Raw genomic sequence first — 22159 nt, 5'->3', positions numbered from 1 at the left:
CAGCTTGAAGATGGTCGGCAGGTTGCCGAAGGCCGCTTTAGATAGGGGACGTGTTGTTATAGTGCTCTCTGTCATTTACTATATATTATAAAGTATAACATACCTTAAAGCGACCAGCCCCTTAAAGGCGTCGTTAAGCTTTAGATAGGGACGTGTTGTTATAGTGCTCTCTGTCATTTACTATATATTATAAAGAAAACATACCTTAAAGCGACCAGCCCCTTAAAGGCCTCATTGGTGACCCTCTCCAGCATATTGTTCCTCAACGACAGGTCCAGCAGCTGCTGCAGACCCTTGAAGGACTCCTGGGCTATGTCCACCAGCTGGTTGTCCGAGAGGTCCAGCTTGAAGATGGTCGGCAGGTTGCCGAAGGCCGCTTTAGATAGGGGACGTGTTGTTATAGTGCTCTCTGTCATTTACTATATATTATAAAGTATAACATACCTTAAAGCGACCAGCCCCTTAAAGGCGTCGTTAAGCTTTAGATAGGGACGTGTTGTTATAGTGCTCTCTGTCATTTACTATATATTATAAAGAAAACATACCTTAAAGCGACCAGCCCCTTAAAGGCCTCATTGGTGACCCTCTCCAGCATATTGTTCCTCAACGACAGGTCCAGCAGCTGCTGCAGACCCTTGAAGGACTCCTGGGCTATGTCCACCAGCTGGTTGTCCGAAAGGTCCAGCTTGAAGATGGTCGGCAGGTTGCCGAAGGCCGCTTTAGATAGGGGACGTGTTGTTATAGTGCTCTCTGTCATTTACTATATATTATAAAGTATAACATACCTTAAAGCGACCAGCCCCTTAAAGGCCTCGTTGGTGACCCTCTCCAGCATATTGTTCCTCAACGACAGATCGAGCAGCTGCTGCAGACCCTTGAAGGACTCCTGGGCTATGTCCGCCAGCTGGTTGTCCGAAAGGTCCAGCTTGAAGATGGTCGGCAGGTTGCCGAAGGCAGCTTTAGATAGGTACGTTAGGTTGTTGTTCTGAAAATAATATTAATATGTAACTTTTAGGTTACGTCATATGCTAACAAAATACGTCATGTACCTAATATTTTACATTACTTTTCTATTCGTTCAATTACCTACCATTCACACACGTGTACCATTTTTTGGTCTGTCAAAATGTTCTATAATATTTGTTATCTTTTTAACCAGGTACAGTCAGCAGCAGAAGTTGGTAAGCGGGCGAGATGTCCAAAATGATCTTGACGCAACTTTATTGTTAAGAGAATCAGCAACTTCTGCTGCTGACTGTACATAGCTTCTTTTGTATTTATTTATGCGATAATTTGTTTTTTTTTTTCGTCAATATGTTTTTAGGGTTCCGTACCTCAAAAGGAAAAAACGGAACCCTTATAGGATCACTCGTGCGTCTGTCTGTCCGTCTGTCACAGCCCATTTTCTCCAAAAGTACTGGACCACTTAAGTTGAAATTTGGTAAACAAATGAATATTAAACATGGAGGCCACTTTTGGGGGGTAAATGAGAAAATTAAAAAATAATGTTTTTTAAACTATATCATGTTACATATCAAATTTTGAGAATCTCAAATATATTTTTTTCGTTACTTTTAAAATAAATAGTTTAGAAATTATTTAAGAAAATAGCCAAAAAATGACCATTCCCCCCTTTATCTCCGAAACTACTGGGTGTAAAATTTTGATAAAAATATACAAAATAGTTCTTTACCTATAGATGACAGGAAAACCTATTAAAAATATGGAGTCAAGCGTGAGTCGGACTAATTACTTAGTTTTTGATCCGATCCCTACGGGTTTTTTAAAGGCAATTCACTCGCGTTTCACATATAAAAAATACATTGTTAAAAATTGGGTAATGTACGGAACCCTTGGAACGCGAGTCCGACTCGCACTTAGCCGGTTTTTAGGGTTCCGTAGCCAAATGGCAAAAAACGGAACCCTTATAGATTCGTAATGTCCGTCTGTCTGTCTGTCTGTCCGTCCGTATGTCACAGCCACTTTTCTCCAAAACCATAAGAACTATGCTATTGAAACTTGGTAAGTAGATGTATTCTGTGAACCGCATTAAGATTTTCACACAAAAATAGAAAAAAAACAATAAATTTTGGGGGTTCCCCATACTTAGAACTGAAACTCAAAAATTTTTTTTTCATCAAACCCATACTTGTGGGGTATCTATGGATAGGTCTTCAAAAATTATATTGAGGTTTCTAATATCATTTTTTTCTAAACTGAATAGTTTGCGCGAGAGACACTTCCAAAGTGGTAAAATGTGTGTGTCCCCCCCCCCCCCCCCTGTAACTTCTATAATAAGAGAGTAATAAAACTAAAAAAAATATATGATGTACATTACCATCTAAACTTCCACCGAAAATTGGTTTGAACGAGATCTAGTAAGTAGTTTTTTTTTAATACGTCATAAATCGCCTAAATACGGAACCCTTCATGGGCGAACCGACTCGCACTTGGCCGCTTTTTTATATGATAATCCTGTCAGTGTTCATATTTTGTTTATAAAGATACTATGTTACCTGTAGATACAAATACTGTAGACTAGTGAGCGTGTTGAGCGCCTGCCACGGCGGCGTGGCGATTCCGTTGCCGGACAAGTCCAAGCCTTGTAGCGTCAGCAGACCGGCGAAACTGTCGGCCGACAAGTCCGCCAACATGTTCGACGACAGGTTGAGCCGGAGCAACGCGTTCATGGTCGGCCAGGTGCTCGGTTTGATCTCGGTTAGGTTGTTGTGGGCGTAGTTTAGTTCACTGGAATGAAAAAACTATAAATTCTAAAATTATAAAAAAAAATTGAGATCCTTACAATGAGCTCTTTCATTTGATATGTAACATGATATACTTTGAAAAACTTTATTTTTGATTTTCTCATTTACCCCCCAAAAATGGCCTCCATATTTAAAATTCATCTATTTACGTTACACGTCCGTCTTTGGGTCACAAACTTACATATGTGTGCCAAATTTCAACTTAATTGGTCTAGTAGTTTCGGAGAAAATAGGCTGTGACAGACGGACGGACAGACAGACAGACGCACGAGTGATCCTATTAGAATAGTGAATAGAGAGTTAATGCCCTAGTAAATTTTGTAGTCACAGTAAATTTACTGCCATCTATCGACATAGCATTGAAACTAAAAATGAAAATGTATAAAAACATCGAAAAATTTATATATATGAATAAAATGATTTTTTTTGAACGCTATATGACTTTGACCCATGTCTTTTTACTGATATGTGTTAAAATTGTTAAAAAATATCAAACTGTGTCAACGCCATCTACATCGAGAGTAACTTTTTCTTGATTTCCGAGGCCGTTTTTCTTGTACAGTCATCTGCAATAATATGTTACACAACGAAAGCCGCAAAAATATCTGCCACGATCTTATTTGTAGCGCCATAAGAGCGTGTCACATATTTTTGCGGCCATCCAAGAGTAACATTATTGCAGGTGACTTTACCTCGTTGCCATGGTTACGCCAAAATATGTTCAAATGACACACATACAGTAGTCTACATCTACAGCTATAAACAATTACAATTTCCTTACTTTGTCGTATCCGCCCTGTGACTATGCCTACGCATAGTCGTGGCTGCACTATGGGGTAACGCTGTGGGGATCAGTTCATACGCACAAGAAGGAAAACAATGTATCCGTATTCAACATACGAGTTACCAGAAAGCTTCTGCTTATTATTTTCAAAATATAAACATACATATATTGTGTATTGCTTGACATTTGTATAATCATAATCAATTGTTATTTTCCTACTTGACGATCATAATATAAATTCGTATAGATTAGTGTAAAATAATTTATATTGTAATTTCATATTATGAAATAAATAAATCTAAATCTAAATCATATACCTCTAGTAATTTTCTTATAACGTTTAAAACTAGCGTTTTTAACGCAATGTTAAAATATAATTTTATCACAAATATAGCGACTTAATATATTTCACTTACCTCAAACTAATAGGTATTTGGAATATCTTATCCAGCTGATTGTAACTGATATCAATAGATCTACAACTAGCCAATTTAGCGAGACCGCCTCGAGACGGATCGCGCAACTTGTTGTGCGACAAATCCAGTTGTAGTAGCGTTGGTAAGGTACCGAATGTGGCTGATTTGATTATTTCCATTGAGTTGTAGGATAAGTTTAGGTACCTGAAATAGATAATTTTGTTAATAAGTTAAGAGCCCCCCCTAAACGATCACATGATTTCAGGACGACCACAAAGGCGCATACGGTGGAAATATTCGCTGTCTTCGGATGTAGTTTCGGTAGCTCAGTTGGCAGAGCATGGGCTAGTGATCCAGTGTCGTGAGTTCAAGTCTCACCTGAGACAGTGAATTTTCCATTTTTATTTCCAATCTTACATACCTTAAAGAAAACAGATTCTGTAAGACGGCATTGTGTATCTCTGTCAGATTATTATGTGAAACGTCAACTGTATGGAGTTCATACAGTTTGGGAAACGCCATTTTTGGAATAGTGACAATTTGGTTGTATGACGCGTTCAGGACTCTTATGCCGGACATATTTTGTACGGGTATCTGAAAATAAAAATATTATATTATATGTACGTCTATCGTTTTGCTGGGGGCGTTGGTAGAAATTACTTAGTCGGTCCATAAGTTCTGTCACAAAGCTTTTTACTCATGATTTTTTTAGATACAGATCCCTTATTTATTCAGTGTAGTGACAGTGTACAAGTTAGTTATAAGTTTTTTTTTTCTTTCTTCCTGTGTATGTACTGTATAACTGTGTACCTATGCTGAAATTAATCATATTCTATTCTATTCTATTCTTATTATTCATACATATGGTTTAAAAGCTTATTTAATGCTGAATTATATACAATATAATTTTTGGTAGTTTTTGGTAGAAATAGTAATTTTAACAAAACTAAAGTTTTGGCCGTTTTGGAACACGGCCTTCTACGAGGGGTGTTCAAAATATTCTCGGTATGAGAATGAAAACAAACAAGTACGAAAAGTTTGATATTTTTATTTTTCAATATACTCCCCCCCTATGTTCATACACTTAAAAGATCGATCAATTATTTTTTTTAATCCTGCATAAAAATATTTTTTTATCTTTGGTGTAAAAATGCTCCTCCACTGCCGCCTTCAATGCTTCATCATCGGAAAATTTATTTCCACGCAGATCCTTTTTAAGATTGGGGAACAAAAAGAAGTCGCTGGGGGCTAAGTCCGGACTATACGGTGGGTGAGTAACAGTTTCAAACCCACATTCAACAATAGCTGCCTTGGCAATATGAGCAGTATGGACGGGGCGTTGTCATGCAGAAGCATAACACCTTTGGTTAACTTTCCTCGCCTCTTTTCTTTGATTGCATCCTTTAATTGACGTAGAATGTTAGCGTAGTACTGTCCTGTGATATTTACACCTTTTTCTTTATAATCGATCAGTAATACTCCTTCACAATCCCAAAATATCGTGGCCATGACCTTGCCAGCTGAAGGGATGACCTTGAACTTCTTGGGATGAGCTGAACCCTTAATGTGCCACTGCATGGACTCTTGTTTACTCTCTGGGTCATAATGATGAACCCAGGTTTCATCTCCAGTAACTATTCTTTGCAGCACCTCATCAGGATTTTCACCGCACAGGTCAATAAAATCGGAACAACAAGCTACACGCATGTCTTTTTGAAGCCGAGTCAGCATTCGCGGAACCCATCTTGCACTTACTTTTGACATATTAAGATGGTCATGGATAATATCATGTACGGTACCAATAGAGAGATTGGTTACTTGTGCTATAGATTTTACCTTCACTCGACTATCTTCCAATATAAGTTTTTCCACTTTATCAATATTTTCTTGTGAAGTAGCTACTACAGGCCGGCCAGGTCTAGGGTCGTCTTCAACACTCTCCCTTCCACGTTTAAACTCGCTTGACCACTTTTGAATGGTAGATAAAGACGGAGCAGACTCACGGTAAACACAATCCATTTCCTCTTTTATGGTTTTTTGATTTTTACCCTGTTTTGTCAAGAATTTTATCACGCATCGATGTTCTAATTTAGTTAACATTGTCAATTCCCACATGATGTTCATGTTTGTTCAGCAATTGCAGAAAAACAAAAGAACATCTCGGTTCGAATTATACTTTTTTTTAATGTCAATGAATAAACTTTAGCGGCCAGTAACGAAAGAAATTTTAGAAGAGGTTGTAAGATATCAATACCGAGAATATTTTGAACGCCCCTCGTATATAGTTTTTGGAAGAATTATCAGTCTTGGAAATTTTTAAAACGTTTCTAATGATATGGTAAATTTTAGTAGAAATATTAGTTTAAATACTACTTACCTGCGAAAAATCTACTATCTCATTATGCGCCACAGTGAATTCACCCGCATAACTGTTCTCATCAAATGCTCCTTTAGTGATATTAATAATTTTATTGTAACTTAAATCCAGCATAGTCAAGTTTTGGCAGTATTGGAAAACTCCTTTTGCTATTGTAGTTATTGATTGAACAAGTAGTTTTAGCAGAATTTCAGTTATTGAACGCTGCTTTCTACAAGGTAGTTTTTGGTAGAAATAGTAGTTTTAGCTACTTACCTGCGAAAAATCTACTATTTCATTATACGCCACTGTAATCTCTCCTGCATAACTGTTCTCATCAAATGCTCCTTTACTGATATTAACAATCTTATTATGACTCAAGTCCAACATAGTTAAGTTTTGGAACGCACCCTTTGCTATTGTAATTATTGATAGAAAGTAGTTTTACCAGAATTTCAGTTTTTGAACGCTCCTTTCTATAAGGTAGTTTTTGGTAGAAATAGTAGTTTTAGCAACTTACCTGTGAAAAATCTACTATCTCATTATACGCCACAGTGAATTCACCCGCATAACTGTTCTCATCAAATGCTCCTTTAGTGATATTAATAATCTTATTATAACTTAAATCCAGAATGGTCAAGTTTTGGCAGTATTGGAAAACTCCTTTTGCTATTGTAGTTATTGATTGAACAAGTAGTTATAGCAGAATTTCAGTTATTGAACGCTGCTTTCTACAAGGTAGTTTTTGGTAGAAATAGTAGTTTTAGCAACTTACCTGTGAAAAATCTACTATTTCATTATACGCCACTGTAAACTCTCCTGCATAACTGTTCTCATCAAATGCTCCTTTACTGATATTAACAATCTTATTATGACTCAAGTCCAACATGGTCAAGTTTTGGCAGTTTTGGAACGCTCCCTTCTCTATGGTTGATAATTCGTTGTGAGAGATGTTGACGGTGGCCAAGTACAGGTCCGTGAAGGCTTGGCTTTCGATTATTTTGATTTGGTTTTCGGCCAAGTTTATAATCTGAAAAGGAGCAGAAATTATGAACGTGAATGTGAAATAATTGACGGTATATAGTCTGTCAAGCCATTTCTGTCAGTAGAAAAATGCGGCAAATTTAAAAAATGTAGGCGCGAAGGATTATTGTCTCATAGAAAATTTGTATTTCGCGCCTTTTTCTACTGACGAAGTTGTTTGACCGCTATAGTAATTGTTTTTCAGTTTATGGCATATTTGAACATTAAAAAATGTAGATTGGGTTCTGATTAAAACTGTTATTCTTTTTTAAAACGATACTAGAGTTAGACAAGTGTTATTTATACGTCCTCATTTCATACAAGTTTGACGTTTAAAATAACACTTGCACTGCGTGTGCTAACTCGTTGCAGACTTATCTTGGTCTAACTCTAGTCCTGCAAGATGTCTGAAACGGGTCGTGGAAACCTAGCTCACAAGTAGAATTTAGCTTAAAAATCTGGTTGGTATCTTAGGGTTGCGCCGGTGGAACTAGATATATAGTTCATGTGAACTTACCTCAGCATATTTGACCTGCTGGAACCTGACCTCACCTGTTCCTATTTTGGTGACTGCCGAGAAGGCGCCGCGACCGACGACTGAGTTCATGTTGTCTTGAACTTACCTCAGCATATTTGACCTGCTGGAACATCTGGTAGTCCACCTTGGCGATCTTATTCCTGGACAGGTCCACTGTGCCTATTCTAGTTACAGAGAAGGCGCCGCGACCGACGACTGAGTTCATGTTGTCTTGAACTTACCTCAGCATATTTGACCTGCTGGAACATCTGGTAGTCCACCTTGGTGATCTTATTCCTGGCCAGGTCCACTGTGCCTATTCTAGTTACAGAGAAGACACCGCGACAGGCGACTGAGTTCATGTTGTCTTGAACTTACCTCAGCATATTTGACCTGCTGGAACATCTGGTAGTCCACCTTGGCGATCTTATTCCTGGCCAGGTCCACTGTGCCTATTCTGGTGACTGCAGAGAAGGCGCCGCGGCCGACGTCTGATATCATGTTGTCTTGGAGGAATAGGCGCCTGTTGAGAATACGTTTTTGTCAGACTTCTTGTGATACAATACAAGATTTTATTGCCGATTGTACGTGCTTTTACGCGGCGTCTTACGCAAGCGAACAACTCGCGAACGCGAAGCGAAGCGACGCGGCGCGGCGGGCCCACGGCGTTCGCGCTCGCAACGAGATCGCCCACGTAGGACACTTCTATAGGGATCAATAGTAGTTTGTGTTACAAGGGATCAAAATGATATATTTCCGTCAAGGGCGTACATTGAAGCCTAAAGTAGACTCCTGAGCGTAATGAGGGATTCAAGTGTTAACGCCCAAGACGAAATAATTTTGATACCGTGTGACACATACTGCTTTTCACATCAACTATGAGGAAAATAAAAAAATCTTAGTGTTGACACAATCTGATGCTTAAACAGATTATTTAAGCTAAAAAAATAATGTGCAAAAAAATGTAAAAATAGTGTGCTTGAACAAAAAAGTGTTACTTTGATCCCTCCCAGCAGGGAGGAAAAGTGCCACTTTGATCCCTCCTAGCAGGGAAGAGAAAGCTCTTTTCCGAATAGGAGGTGTGAAAAGGATTAATTCACCCCGCGCCGCATCGCTTCGCTTCGCGTCCGCGTGTTGTTCGCCTACGTACTACGTAGTACGCTGCGTTAGAATAGCAATGTCCAAGTGATTGTACAGTCAGCATTGTACACAGATAATGACAGCCAAAGTGCCGAAATACGAGTAAATAGCGGTACACCTTCGTGAAGATAATATTACAGTATATTTGAGATACTTTATGTATAAATAAAAAGCGGCCAAGTGCGAGTCGGACTCGCCCATGAAGGGTTCCGTATTTAGGCGATTTATGACGTATAAAAAAAAACTACTTACTAGATCTCGTTCAAACCAATTTTCGGTGGAAGTTTACATGGTAATGTACATCATATATTTTTTTTAGTTTTATCATTCTCTTATTTTAGAAGTTACAGGGGGGGGGACACACATTTTACCACTTTGGAAGTGTCTCTCGCGCAAACTATTCAGTTTAGAAAAAAATGATATTAGAAACCTCAATATCATTTTTGAAAACCTATCCATAGATACCCCACACGTATGGGTTTGATGAAAAAAAAAAATTTGAGTTTCAGTTCGAAGTATGGGGAACCCCAAAAATTTATTGTTTTTTTCTATTTTTGTGTGAAAATCTTAATGCGGTTCACAGAATACATCTACTTACCAAGTTTCAACAGTATAGTTCTTATAGTTTCGGAGAAAAGTGGCTGTGACATACGGACGGACAGACAGACGGACAGACGGACAGACGGACAGACGGACAGACGGACAGACAGACAGACATGACGAATCTATAAGGGTTCCGTTTTTTGCCATTTGGCTACGGAACCCTAAAAACAAATAGTAGTTTAACACGAGTTACCTCAAAAATCTCATCCCTCTGAAGCTGTTGGTATCAATCTTCTTAATCTTGTTGTTATCCAGGTGAAGTACTTTTAACACCGTGTTCCTCGCGAACATACCCCTGAAATTGAGAACATACATCTCATTTCAATAAGAGGCAAAATGGATTGCTAGGTCGTACTGTTATGTCCCACTCGCAACATGTCCTGTCAACAAAATGTCCCATTGACCAAACGCCTTTGTTGTTTCGTATCTTTTTCGATAAAATTTAAAACCTTCGCGTTTTGAACACATATTAACTCACATTTATAGACGGGGGGTGGGTGCTTTGAAAATGTGATGTCTACCCCAAACTTTTTCGTACACTTTTCGTCGGGTAGTTGCACAAATCTCTGTTTTGACATTTTGCTGGGACATCAGTTAGCCGCGACCATGACCAGTGAAACCTGTGTCGAAACGTCGGTATATAAAGGTAATTGAATAAATTTCGCGTTAGACCCGTCTATAATACAGTTAATACATTTTCGATAAGTTTGTGCCGTAATAGTATATTACTATAGAGGCCGGGAAACGAAGGGTTGCAGACCAAGTAGATATGGATCGCCGAGCATAGCGAGGCCGAATAGGGATACGCGGCCGGCAACCCCGTTTCTCGCCGAGATTTGTATAGTGATTTTCTCAAACTTGCTGATACGATGATGATGATTGTTTCTTGTCCTAACGTGTTAGGTTATTTAGTGCGTTGGCTATTAAAGGGGAACAAACATTTGATTATGTATTTATTTTATTGTAAAATACAGAAATAGTTTATTTTTTATGAACAAAACTGGCATCTTCAATAATGTTGAGACGCTAATAGATTTCTTTTTAATTTAGTTAAATAAATTAAAGTATAAAAAAAATTGTTTATTTCAGACTTTTACATCCATAGTGTTAGCACTAATTTAGTTAAATAAATTAAAGTATAAAAAAATTGTTTATTTCAGACTTTTACATCCATAGTGTTAGTGGATGTAAAAGTCTGAAATAAACAAATTTTTTTTCTGTCTGAAATAAAGTCTGAAATAGACTAATCTACTTACATCGAAACTTAGAAACTAGATGTTAGTACCTACATGTAAATACATAATTAAAAACAAAAACAGAAAAAAAGAACACACAAACATGAATATGAATAAGGTGGCTTGGGTTCGACGACGGTGCCACCCTTTCACACATCGATTGAAACCCCTTTTCTACCCTACCTATGTATTATCTACCTACCCCTTTGCCTATGTATTATGATTGTTATGTTTTTTATTACTATGTCGCGGCGTGACTCTAGAAGGACGTATTGCAGCGTTACAGTTCAATGTTTGGCTACGTGATACTTGGTTGTAACGGAATAATAGTTGCGTAGAGAGTAACGCCATCTTTTGGCGTATTGTTGAACTTAGATGACAGGTAGAAGGCTTTGGAACGTCAAGTAGTTTAACTTGGGTGAAGGTAGGTACGGTGTGGCATTTTTGTTGTTTTGGTTGGTAGACTGGTCGGGCAGGTTTACCAACTTGACTTTGAGGCGGGAGCGGTTACGCTCCGCGGGCAGAATTGATCGGACCGAGCTAGAGATCGGACGTTATCCAACCTCGTGCCTAATTCGCCACGTTCCTGAAGGCTTATACCTGAAGGATCATTCTGAAACATACTATTTTAGCTGTGAAGTCCGAGGTACTACGTCCACCCGCCATCGCTCATGCATCCGTCAACTATATTAAATATTTTTTATTACTTAACATGAATATACCTGGCTATCTCTCCTATAAGGTTGTGGCTGACATTACACCACCCCAGCTTCGTCAGGTCACCGATATGCTGACCGTCCAGCTTACTTATATTGTTGTAACTGTAAAAAAAAGTAAATAAGGTCAACCGAGGTAAATGCGACACTTGAGGTAAATGCGTCTTTTAAAGATTTCTTCTAATCGGAACATTTTAGAACTATTGCAACCCTCTCTGTTTAAAGTGTGGTCACTGAACTTTTAATGCAGACGCCTATAATAGTTATAATATGTTGCGTTTCGAAGATATCTTCAGATGACGTATTTACCACAAGAGACGCATTTATCACAAGAGACGCATTTACCTCGGTTGACCTTAAGTCATGGGTATTTTATAGTTATAGATTTATTCGCTTACAAAGGGTATTATTCGACGCAGGTCTACAGGAAGTAATAGCTAATATTACTCCCAAGGCAGTAATTTTTTACTACCATTGTCATGTAATGAAGTTGTAAATCAAGTATATTTAAAGCTATAATTATATTTTTTCGACGGCGATGGCGAGATGACCTCGACGCCTTTGATAGGAACAGTGTGGCTACCACCAGTTTGGCACTGATATTATTATAAACGCTAGCCTGAACGTAAATTACTTTCTATGCATCTCACTCGTGCTGACATATTAGTGCGAGCGAGATGTACAGTCAGCAGCAGAAGTTGCTAAGCGGGCAAGGTGTTCAAAATGACCTTGACGCGATTTTATTGTTAAGAGAATAAGAGCGTGTAAAGGTAATTTTGAACACCTCGCCCGCTTAGCAACTTGTGCTGCTGACTGTATAGAAAGTAAATTACGTAGACGTTGGCGTATGTCAGTTTTGACACTGTCAGTGACTCATGGTACGGGTACTGGTGGGACACGGGTAGATTTAATTTAATTTTAGCTAATCTTACTTCTTTCACTATAATTTTTATTGGTCTATTATTAACCTTTTGAATGCCACAGACGGCAATTGACGTCAACGCAAAATCGTGACAGCGACGCCAAAGACGGCATTTGCCGTCGATCGTTTTTTAATGAAAATCTACTGAAAAACACCCCACTTTTAGGTTGGCATTATTTATTCACAAAACTAAATTTCACCCCCGTGGCGTCAGTGGCACGGCAAATGGATGCGCCGTTTGGCGTTCAAAAGGTTAATAAAATAAAAATAAGTAGGTACACATAGATAGGTACATATGACATATTATTTACCTTATGTCTAGTACTTCAGTGTCCCTTAGACCTTTAAACTGATTCCTCTTTAGAACAGCCAGCCTGTTGCCGTGCAGGTCCAGGGTTTTCAGCTTTTTCAGATTCTGAAACGAACACACATACCACAATAGTCACGAACTAATAAGGCGCCATTCATTTATTACGTAGACGATTTAGGGGGGGAACATGTCTTATTTTTGAAGTGAAAACTTCTTTAGCGGCGCTGTGCACTTTTTGAGGTGGGGAAAAAATGTTAAACATTAAAACATTAAACTCAACTCTCAACTCAAAGAACAAGCAACGGGTTGCACTCCGGGAATGCCGGCAGAAGTGAAAACTCAATGACATTGTAACAGTTTTTTGATCAGGTCACGTGTCCGTCTTACGAAGCGTCTTACGTCTTACGTCAACATATTTTTTCTTGACTTTTGCAGTTTTAATTTCCTATATTTATTAAACACAATGAACGATGCTATACAAATCTATGCCTTGCTTTGCCTTTAATATTCCTTGAGAACCGATAACTACAGAAATATCTACATTTCACCCGAGCGAAGCCGGTTTCATCTAGTATATTTATAAAGTACTCACTCATTTTCTTTCGCTATTTTACACAGACGGTCAAGCCATCATCAGTCACAGTCGCAGTCGTGTGAATTAATACACATGTATCCTTATATATTTGTATCATTCAAACGCTTTTTTAACGCTCGTTGAAAAAGCTGCCATGCGAATAGGGCCTTACGCTTGTTTAAAATTCGCAATTCAAATTTGTAGCGTTAATTGTTTAAAATTCGAATAGACATTGTAAAGTTACCTTGCAGACCTCGCATCTAAATATATTTGGTCATGATATTTTAAGTTTTATTCACCAGTACTAGAGTTCACTTTTATTAGCGATTTCATCAAGATGTAGCTTTATTGAATTATGTCATTGAGTGGTCCTTACGGTCCTTACGCTCTCGAGTTTATAATTTTTTCCCCACCTCAAAAAGTGCCCAGCGCCGCTAAAGAAGTTTTCACTTCAAAAACTCAATGACATTACATGAAAAACTTATGCGATTCAGATTTCAGGGTGTACGAGAAGACCGCGAGAATGAGACCTAAGTAACTGATACGATTCGAATATCATTCTAATCCGAATATCATGATTATAATCAAAGATGGACAAACATTCACCACAATTATGAATAAATAAGGAGTGAAAAAAGCGATAAAAAATGTATTTGACATTTTGAAAGACCTCCATCTACACTAGTGCCCCTAGCGGCGAAATTTTACAATTAAAAGCGCTGGTGGCCTAGCGGTAAGAGCGTGCGACTTGCAATCCGGAGGTCGCGGGTTCGAACCCCGGCTCGTACCAATGAGTTTTTCGGAACTTACGTACGAAATATCATTTGATATTTACCAGTCGCTTTTCGGTGAAGGAAAACATCGTGAGGAAACCGGACTAATCCCAATACGGGCCTAGTTTACCCTCTGGGTTGGAAGGTCAGATGGCAGTCGCTTTCGTAAAAACTAGTGCCCACGCCAATTACTGGGATTAGTTGCCAAGCGGACCCCAGGCTCCCATGAGCCGTGGCAAAAGATGATGAGCCCTCATTGGCTTATTAGAATTAATGGATTTTAATATCGCTTGTGAGTTTGTGACCACCCGCGATGGAAAAAAGTGGCCATTGGCATCATATCAAACTGTGATGTGGGACGTTGAAATGATACTACTTGCTCGGAGTATAGATCTATAATGTCTAAAATAACATAAGTAGCAGCTTATATAGTACGTGTAAGTAAGGCGTAGCACACACTACAAAACGATTTTCAAAAAATCTCACCTGAAAAGCTTCCGCAGGAAAGTCGTTCAACAACCCATTGGTGATACGTAGTTTCTCAAGTCGGCCGGCCGCGTCGCTGCCCGCGAATATATCTTTACCCAGCTTGGTCATGCGGTGACCGTCTATGGATAGGATGGATAGATTACCTAGTATCTGAAAAGACATAATAGGCTACATGACAAATTTTCATTTAGGGCAGCGGTCGGCAACCTTTTAGCAGCCAAGGGCCACATAGTAGTTAACGAAGTAGACGCGGGCCGCACTTTGTTAATATTTATGACTTTATCAGACATTGTCGTTTGTCAATATTACATACCAAATAGCCGGGGAAGCTCGCGGGCCGCAAGTGACAGGTTCACGGGCCGCATGCGGCCCGCGGGCCGCGGGTTGCCGACCGCTGATTTAGGGTATCAATCAATCAGGTTTGTTTTTAGGATCAAATGTCTATATGGGACCCATTGCATTAAAGCAATACAAAAGTCAGAAATGATAGTCAAAGTCCGACAGCCGTACTTCACTCGCGAAACGGCCGGAACAAATTGATAAGTGAACGTGACGTCACTGAAAGCGCATCTTGAAGTATGAACAAAACAAGAAAATTGCGTTTTTGTCGGTGAAATATTGCGTTTATGTATATAGTTGCTATACAATCTTATTTTAGGTAAAATGTGAGGAATCGAATGGTATCCTTACTTTTTAGTTTTTGGAAGTTAAAAAAAACTTAAATTTTGAAACTTTCAGGTGCTGTATTTTTGTATTATTTCCATATATTTTTTTAATTTCCACAATATTGTGATAAATTGCTCATTTGCTATCTATTTTACTAGATTTTGTTGTAAAATTCAACATGTGTCATCATCCCTATTTATCGTTAGTAAATAAAAAAAAAGAAAGTGTAAAGTCTTTTTAAGCTAACTCTGCGCCGTGAAATAGGGAATATTACACGAAATTCTGCGTAGGGGGCGCCACTTCCACAATCCGTCACAATCTAAGGGTTTATCGCAAAGGAGAGAGTCGAAATTTTGTTATCTAACCTCTCTATAACTCTTGCATATTCGAGCGATAAAGAGGCAGATAGCGGAGTTTCGATTTTCGCGTTTCCCGGTAGACCCTTTGACCCCTTTGTAAACAAATTGCCTTGATGTATCAATGTCATATTTTATTATGTATGTATGTAAACACTTTATTGTACATAAGACAGGTTAAGATACAATTAAAAGAAAGTATACAATGTACAAAGGCGAACTTATCCCTATAAGGGATCTCTTCCAGTCAACCTTATCTACCTCTCTTATTATTATTATCCGTGAAAACTTGTCAAAAAACAGTTTAAGGCACAGTAAGTATAAGTTACTCTATGGTTTATGATGGGGGCTAGTGCTGTACTCTGGCGGCAGAACATTGCAGTAAGCGTAAGCATTGGGACAAAATACATTTTTTTTTTCAAAATGGCGCTCACCTTAAAAGCCTCCTTAGGGAAGGTAACTATCTCTGTATTCTCCAGATACAGCTCTTGCAACGTTCTATTCACGCCGAAGAAGGCGTTTCATCTATAGTCGTTAATGGGGCGTCTATTATGTACCATTTAGATGTTGAATTTAATATTTAACTAATAAGGTCTAAGTAACAACGCAATTAGACTATAAATGAAGAAATTCAAAATGGCGACCACTTTTTTGTATTTACCGCTCTCTTTCTCGAACTCTGACCAAATCAACTCCGTAGCTGTCATTAAAATGCCCTCAAAAATACTATATCTGGTTAAACAAGTTAACACTAAAGAAACAGTTTTCAACTTGGCTCCAATCGGACCAAAATACTTTTTTTTTTCAAATGGCGCTCACCTTAAAAGCCTCCTTAGGGAAGGTAACTATCTCTGTATTCTCCAAATACAGCTCTTGCAACGTTCTGTTGACGCCGAAGAAGGCGTTTTCATCTATAGTCGTTAATGGGGAGTCTATTATGTGCAGGACTCGGACTGACGACCGATGGAAAAGAGAGCCGAATAGATTTTCTGAAACAAAATAACAATTAAAAAAAACCGGCCAAGTGCGAGTCGGACTCGCGCACGATGGGTTTCGTACCATTCCGTAATATAGAGCAAGTACTAGGATGTTTCTAAGGGGCGTCCATTAATTACGTGAGGGGTGAGGGGTTTGTGAGAATTTTCACATCTATTCATGAATTTTAATGTATACAAGAATTGTGTCCGATTTTAGGCTATAAACATGTTTTTTAAATTCATCATTTTCTCACAAAATCTATTGCCTAAAAAAATTAAGTGTTATTTGCCAAAACCACGTGAGATTCGGCTCGACCCCCTCCCTCACGTAATTAATGGACGCCCCCTAATCCAAAATGGCTTACTTACGTATGGGGCATTGTTTAAGCTCCAATCTTTCTATGGGCAGCCCTAAGCCAGCTATGTTGCCCAGACCAACGCTCAGTACTGCCAACCCTGAGTTTTCACACCTGAAAATAACAAACTAATTTAAAATGTATGGCATACAATTTAAGTTGATCATGTTTACTTACAATAGGGAATATTACGCGAAAGTCTGCGTAGGGGGCACCACTCCCACAATAAGTCACAATCTAAGGGTATAACGCAAACGAGAGAGTCGAATTTTGCTGTCCAACCTCTCTATCACTCTTGCATATTCGAGCGATAAAGAGGCAGATAGCCGAGTTTCGATTTCGCGGTTCCCGTTAGGCCATTTGTAAACAAACCGCCTTGATGTACTGTGTGTCACTATCTGTGTATCTATGTGTGTCTGTGAAAACTTGTCAAAAAACAGCATAGATGTATTATTTTTAGGTAGAAGTAAGGTAGAGGTAATGTATAAGTTACTCTATGGTATACTTAACTCATTAGTGCTGCACTCTGGCGTCAAAACATTGTAGTAATACTCCCTATTTATTAGTTACCACCATCAAACCTAATTCTAATTTATCATATTTTTTACTCTGCAATATTGTACAAGAAAATAAATAACAGATAAGCTCCATGAAAGCCAAGCTCTTGAGTATGCTTAAAAAAATGATATATATATATTTTTTTATTAGTATACAGTTTGGTCGACATTGTGACCAGCGCTTTTGTTAGGAGAAGATTGGTTACGTGGCCGGAAGGGCCACATCACCACCAAGGACGAAAGGGAAAGGAAATTTACAGAAGTAAGAAAGGAGAAAAGCAAGAATAGAGAAGAGAAGAGAAGTTAATTTGCAGCAAAAACAATAAGGTAAGCAGCAAAACTAGGTACAGAATGTTTTGAGTTGTACAGAATGTTTTGAGTTATGAGTTCCTGATCTTTTCCCAATGGGGGCGGGTAGAGTAGTACCCCACAGGTCTGCGCAGGTTAGGTTTGTAGCGAATAGTAGGAGAATTATTCCCACTATTCTGCCCTGCTAAGCCGAAAAGCGCTATCTCAAAAGAAAATTCATTGCTAACTTATACTTTAGTTTCTATACCTGAGAATTCCATTTTCAAAATCATTTGTTTTTGAGATAGCGCTACTTGGCTTAGTTTTTTTTTTTTTTTTTTTTTCGTCCATCTGGACAGGCTAAAGCTCTAAGCCATACTGCCTTACTTAGCTTAGGAGGGCAGTATTCGTCACAAAACCGCCTATGTCAATTTCTGCCTCTCTTAAAAAAAAAATTAAAAAAAATAAGATACCTCACATATAGCCCCGCATCTGTCCCTTTCTCGCACACACACGGATGCAACAGCTGCAGGTTCTCTTTCGGGCATGGATACGCCGGGCCCGGGGGCTTGTATTCCGAGTTTGAAAATGGAAGTGTTGCCAGGATGATCATTAGGTATTGTGTTGCCATGTTGGTAGGTTGTGATCTGAAAAACAAATTAAAAATCTTTTTTTTTCTATTTTTGTGTGAAAATCTTAATGTGGTTCACACAATACATCTACTTACCAAGTTTCAACAGTATAGTTCTTATAGTTTCGGAAAAAAGTGGCTGTGACATACTCGGACAGACGGACGGACAGACAGACAGACATGACGAATCCATAAGGGTTCCGTTTTTTGCCATTTGGCTACGGAACCCTAAAAAACACGTCTTCTATACGCCTGGTCCATAGTGACGAACGATTATTTTTTATTTGGGGCTCCATCAATATTTCGCTTTCCAAAAGGGTTCCGTCAGCAAAAAAGTTCTAAAGCAAAGACAACCTTCTTTCAAGGATACTACTTTGCGAGCAAGAATTTATTAAAAAAAATCGTCATCTGAGGTCGATAAAACCTGTTTGCATCATTAATAAATACGCATTACGCATTTCCAAAGGCTATTACGTTTTATTTAATGGGGCCTTAATAGCTCTAAACTCTACTTTGTTATTGTACTGTCAATCCAAATATTTTTTTAACTCCAGGAACCATGAACCTATAATATTACGGACAGAGTTTCGCTTACAACACAACTGTGATTCCAACATCCACCAGTTTCTAAGTATTTACGCGTGACACACACACATTGACAGCCCACATCCACCAGTTTGCCGTCAGACGAATCGAAACGTCATTGAAGTAAACATGTCGAAGAAAAATATAAAATATGCCGGCATGCGTAGCTAAATCCTGCTAGAATTGTACCGATCGAAAGAAAAAAAGTCACGGAATAACTTTTCATACTTAAGTTTATCAATTAGTACGTAAAATCACGATAATTTGTTGTTTATAAATTATCAAACTGCAAAACAGGAGTGTGACCAGTAACATGAATAGGGTAATTTCCCGAAAGTAGGGTAATTGATACCCTTCTTATTAAATCATTATGTATTAAGAGATCATTTAGGTAAATGGTTAAATTATTGATTATGCATTTCAAACTAGGTCGGTATGGTAATTTCCCGATACTAAGGAGCGATACTTAACGTTTGTTTGTTTGTATTATAATTTTTTTGTTGAAAACCAGATATGTTTCAAGTTAAATGTATAAATTAAAAAAAACATGACGAACTGATTTCATTACGATGCTAAATATCATTAGGTATTGAAAATAATGTTTGCACAAAGTAATTGTGCAATATTGCGCATTTTCAAGACCTATAAAATCAGATACGTACACACCTTTTTTATTGTCTAACGTAAAACTGTCCTAATTTTTTTATTTGAAAACAAGGACGATATTAAAAATAATTGTTTCACCATTAGGGGAGAATTTGTGTTACATGGTAACACTCGTCTACACGCACACATTCAAACCGTCCGCCATTGCACTGTCACAGTTTGTCTTAGGTGACAGTCCGTCCGTAATATTCTAGGTCCATGCCAGGAACTTCAAGCGAAAACTTTCACTTACAATAACTTCTAAAAACTATTTTTACCTGTCAGTTTTCTTAGTTTGCAGTGAAAAATAACAGTCACGGTAGCTGGTGGTGAAATTTCACAACTTTTACATGCTTATTATCGCGATAGAACGTAAATAATGTTCTAATTTTTCAAGCTACGCTACCTACTCCTTCATGGTCAACAAGAAACTAGTCATTAGCAAACCATAAGCAATGATGGCAATGATAGAGTTTGACGTTGACGTTTTCAATAATGTTGCTAGCAAATGCCACTGTCACTTAAATGTAATTGGTACATTTCTGCGAATCCACTTTAAATAAATTTCATTATTTGAAAATATCATATATTTATATATCTTATTTGATATTATGTCGTCATGTACAGTGCAAAATGATGACCCTTGTTTTAGAAATGCAAGACTGAAATCATGGCCTGTTCCCGTCACCGATACTCATACACGACAAAATTTCTTGGCACTTACCATATGGGATTTCTTGTTTTTTCCTTTAGTTTTGTTATTCAGGCTATGTAATGCCTTTTTTACAATATGTAGTGGGTTCAACGATAACATGTTGGTTTGCTTAATGGCACAATGGATCATTTGCAAAATAAACTCGTTATGTGGTATACATCCTATTAATGCACCATATTACTACTATATCGCTTGGCAAATTATAATAATATCTATTTTATTGTGGGTATTTTGGGTGTATCTTGCTAGGCCAAGTCTTATACCGTGGATTTATGCATTTTTTAAATCATTTATGCATGCAACACATACCTTTTATTCTGAAGAAATGGAATTAGATACAAGTGTTCCAGAGAGGAGGTATCGCAGATATTGTTTTAAAAAGTCTGAATTACTAAATGATGATCCTCTGTAACAGAACACTTTGTAAATAATATGTTTATTGTTATATCTTGCTTTACATTAGATTATATTTTGTTATTACCTGTTCATTATACCTACATTCATATTAAATATATTAATATTAACTGAATTAGGTCTTTATTCATTGGAAAAAAGTTTTGAACCTAGCTTGTTTTAGGGATTGATATTCTGATTTCTATTAAATGTTTACGGAGGTACACGGAAGGACGGGAAGGTAAAACATAACTGCATACTTTTAGTGCAGTATAATGCAAGATTTCATAGGTCCACCCGCCATTCTGACGTCAGGATCTTTTTTGTACAAAGGTACACGAGCTGTGTACAGCGAATGTTTATAAATATTTCGATGAAATTCGCCGAGGCCCACCCGCCATCCTGTCGCTCGTCTAAGAAGTGGGCCAGAAAATTGGTTCGTACACGGCGTTTTTGCACATTTTGTTGATACGCATGCTCGCTACGCGTTATATGAATAGGCCGTCTTTACTTTTGAAGTCTTTGACGTAGATTGAACTTTTGGGGGTATCACCTGATAGGTGTAGGTAATCAGTGGTGGATGTGCCCCAGCCCACAGCACAGTGCAGTGCAGTGCAGTGTGTGGTGCGTGCAGCAGGTGTGTGTGCGGGTGTGGGCTAAGGCCCAGTAGGCCCGGGACAAGGGCGGCAAGCATTAGGGGCATTTTTAAAGTAAAACTCATTTATACCTACTTTCGTATGAAATAGTGACATAATTAAAAAAAAACTCCCTAGGGAGTAGTACCTTTTTTACAATCCAAAGATCCTGCGGGAACAATATAGCATCATACCTACAATAGCCCTTTGTCCTTAAGTAATCAGTAGAGTGTGTGCGGAAAGAGAAGAGTCGTAGAATGTATTGGGTCCAATGTCCCAGTCCCATACATTTCACGACTCTCCGCACAGACTCTATATCGTCTAATTATTATACTATACTATACGATACTACTCTTTGGTAGAGTCTGTGCGGAAAGAGAAGAGTCGTGGAATGTATAGGGCCCCATACATTTCACGACTTCTCTTTCCGCACAGGCATAAAATATTGGCATAAAATAAGATCTTATTCGAGGAAGTAGGAAGTGTGATCAAAATAAAATAACCATAGAGTAGAGATGCAGACGTTGTCTATTATTGACATCCATGTTTTGACGGTTACAAAAATTACATTTAAAATGACACTGTAGTGACTGTCACTTTAACTTTTAAGTTAAGTTAAGTAGAAAATTTTAACGAAATTTATTTAAGTGCAATATTCAACCATGGCTAATCGACCGAGACCACCGCCGAGATCGGAAGGCCGCCCGATCGAGGCTCATCCACCAAGACAAT

The 22159-nt window shown here is 38.2% G+C and overlaps 1 protein-coding gene across 1 annotated transcript in view; it reads right to left on the bottom strand.

The window, feature by feature from the left end:
* Positions 1-20106, bottom strand: part of LOC134659275 (protein artichoke) — a 28987-nt gene extending 8881 nt beyond the window's left edge. The window contains exons 1-14 of the mRNA XM_063514926.1: positions 19963-20106; positions 18297-18470; positions 16992-17092; positions 16465-16634; positions 14621-14773; positions 12789-12892; positions 11562-11660; positions 9798-9899; positions 8240-8384; positions 7097-7351; positions 4387-4559; positions 3966-4169; positions 2517-2748; positions 786-985 (exon numbers count right to left, since the gene is read on the bottom strand). Coding sequence (XP_063370996.1) covers positions 786-985; positions 2517-2748; positions 3966-4169; positions 4387-4559; positions 7097-7351; positions 8240-8384; positions 9798-9899; positions 11562-11660; positions 12789-12892; positions 14621-14773; positions 16465-16634; positions 16992-17092; positions 18297-18454 — 2096 coding nt within the window. The 5' untranslated portion in view covers positions 18455-18470; positions 19963-20106. The remainder of the gene's footprint in view (positions 1-785; positions 986-2516; positions 2749-3965; positions 4170-4386; positions 4560-7096; positions 7352-8239; positions 8385-9797; positions 9900-11561; positions 11661-12788; positions 12893-14620; positions 14774-16464; positions 16635-16991; positions 17093-18296; positions 18471-19962) is intronic.
* Between the last annotated feature and the right edge of the window lie 2053 nt (positions 20107-22159).

This window comes from Cydia amplana, chromosome 24, assembly GCF_948474715.1.
Source record: "Cydia amplana chromosome 24, ilCydAmpl1.1, whole genome shotgun sequence".
NCBI classification, from domain to species: domain Eukaryota; kingdom Metazoa; phylum Arthropoda; class Insecta; order Lepidoptera; family Tortricidae; genus Cydia; species Cydia amplana.
This window is presented reverse-complemented; position numbering and strand designations above follow the sequence as displayed.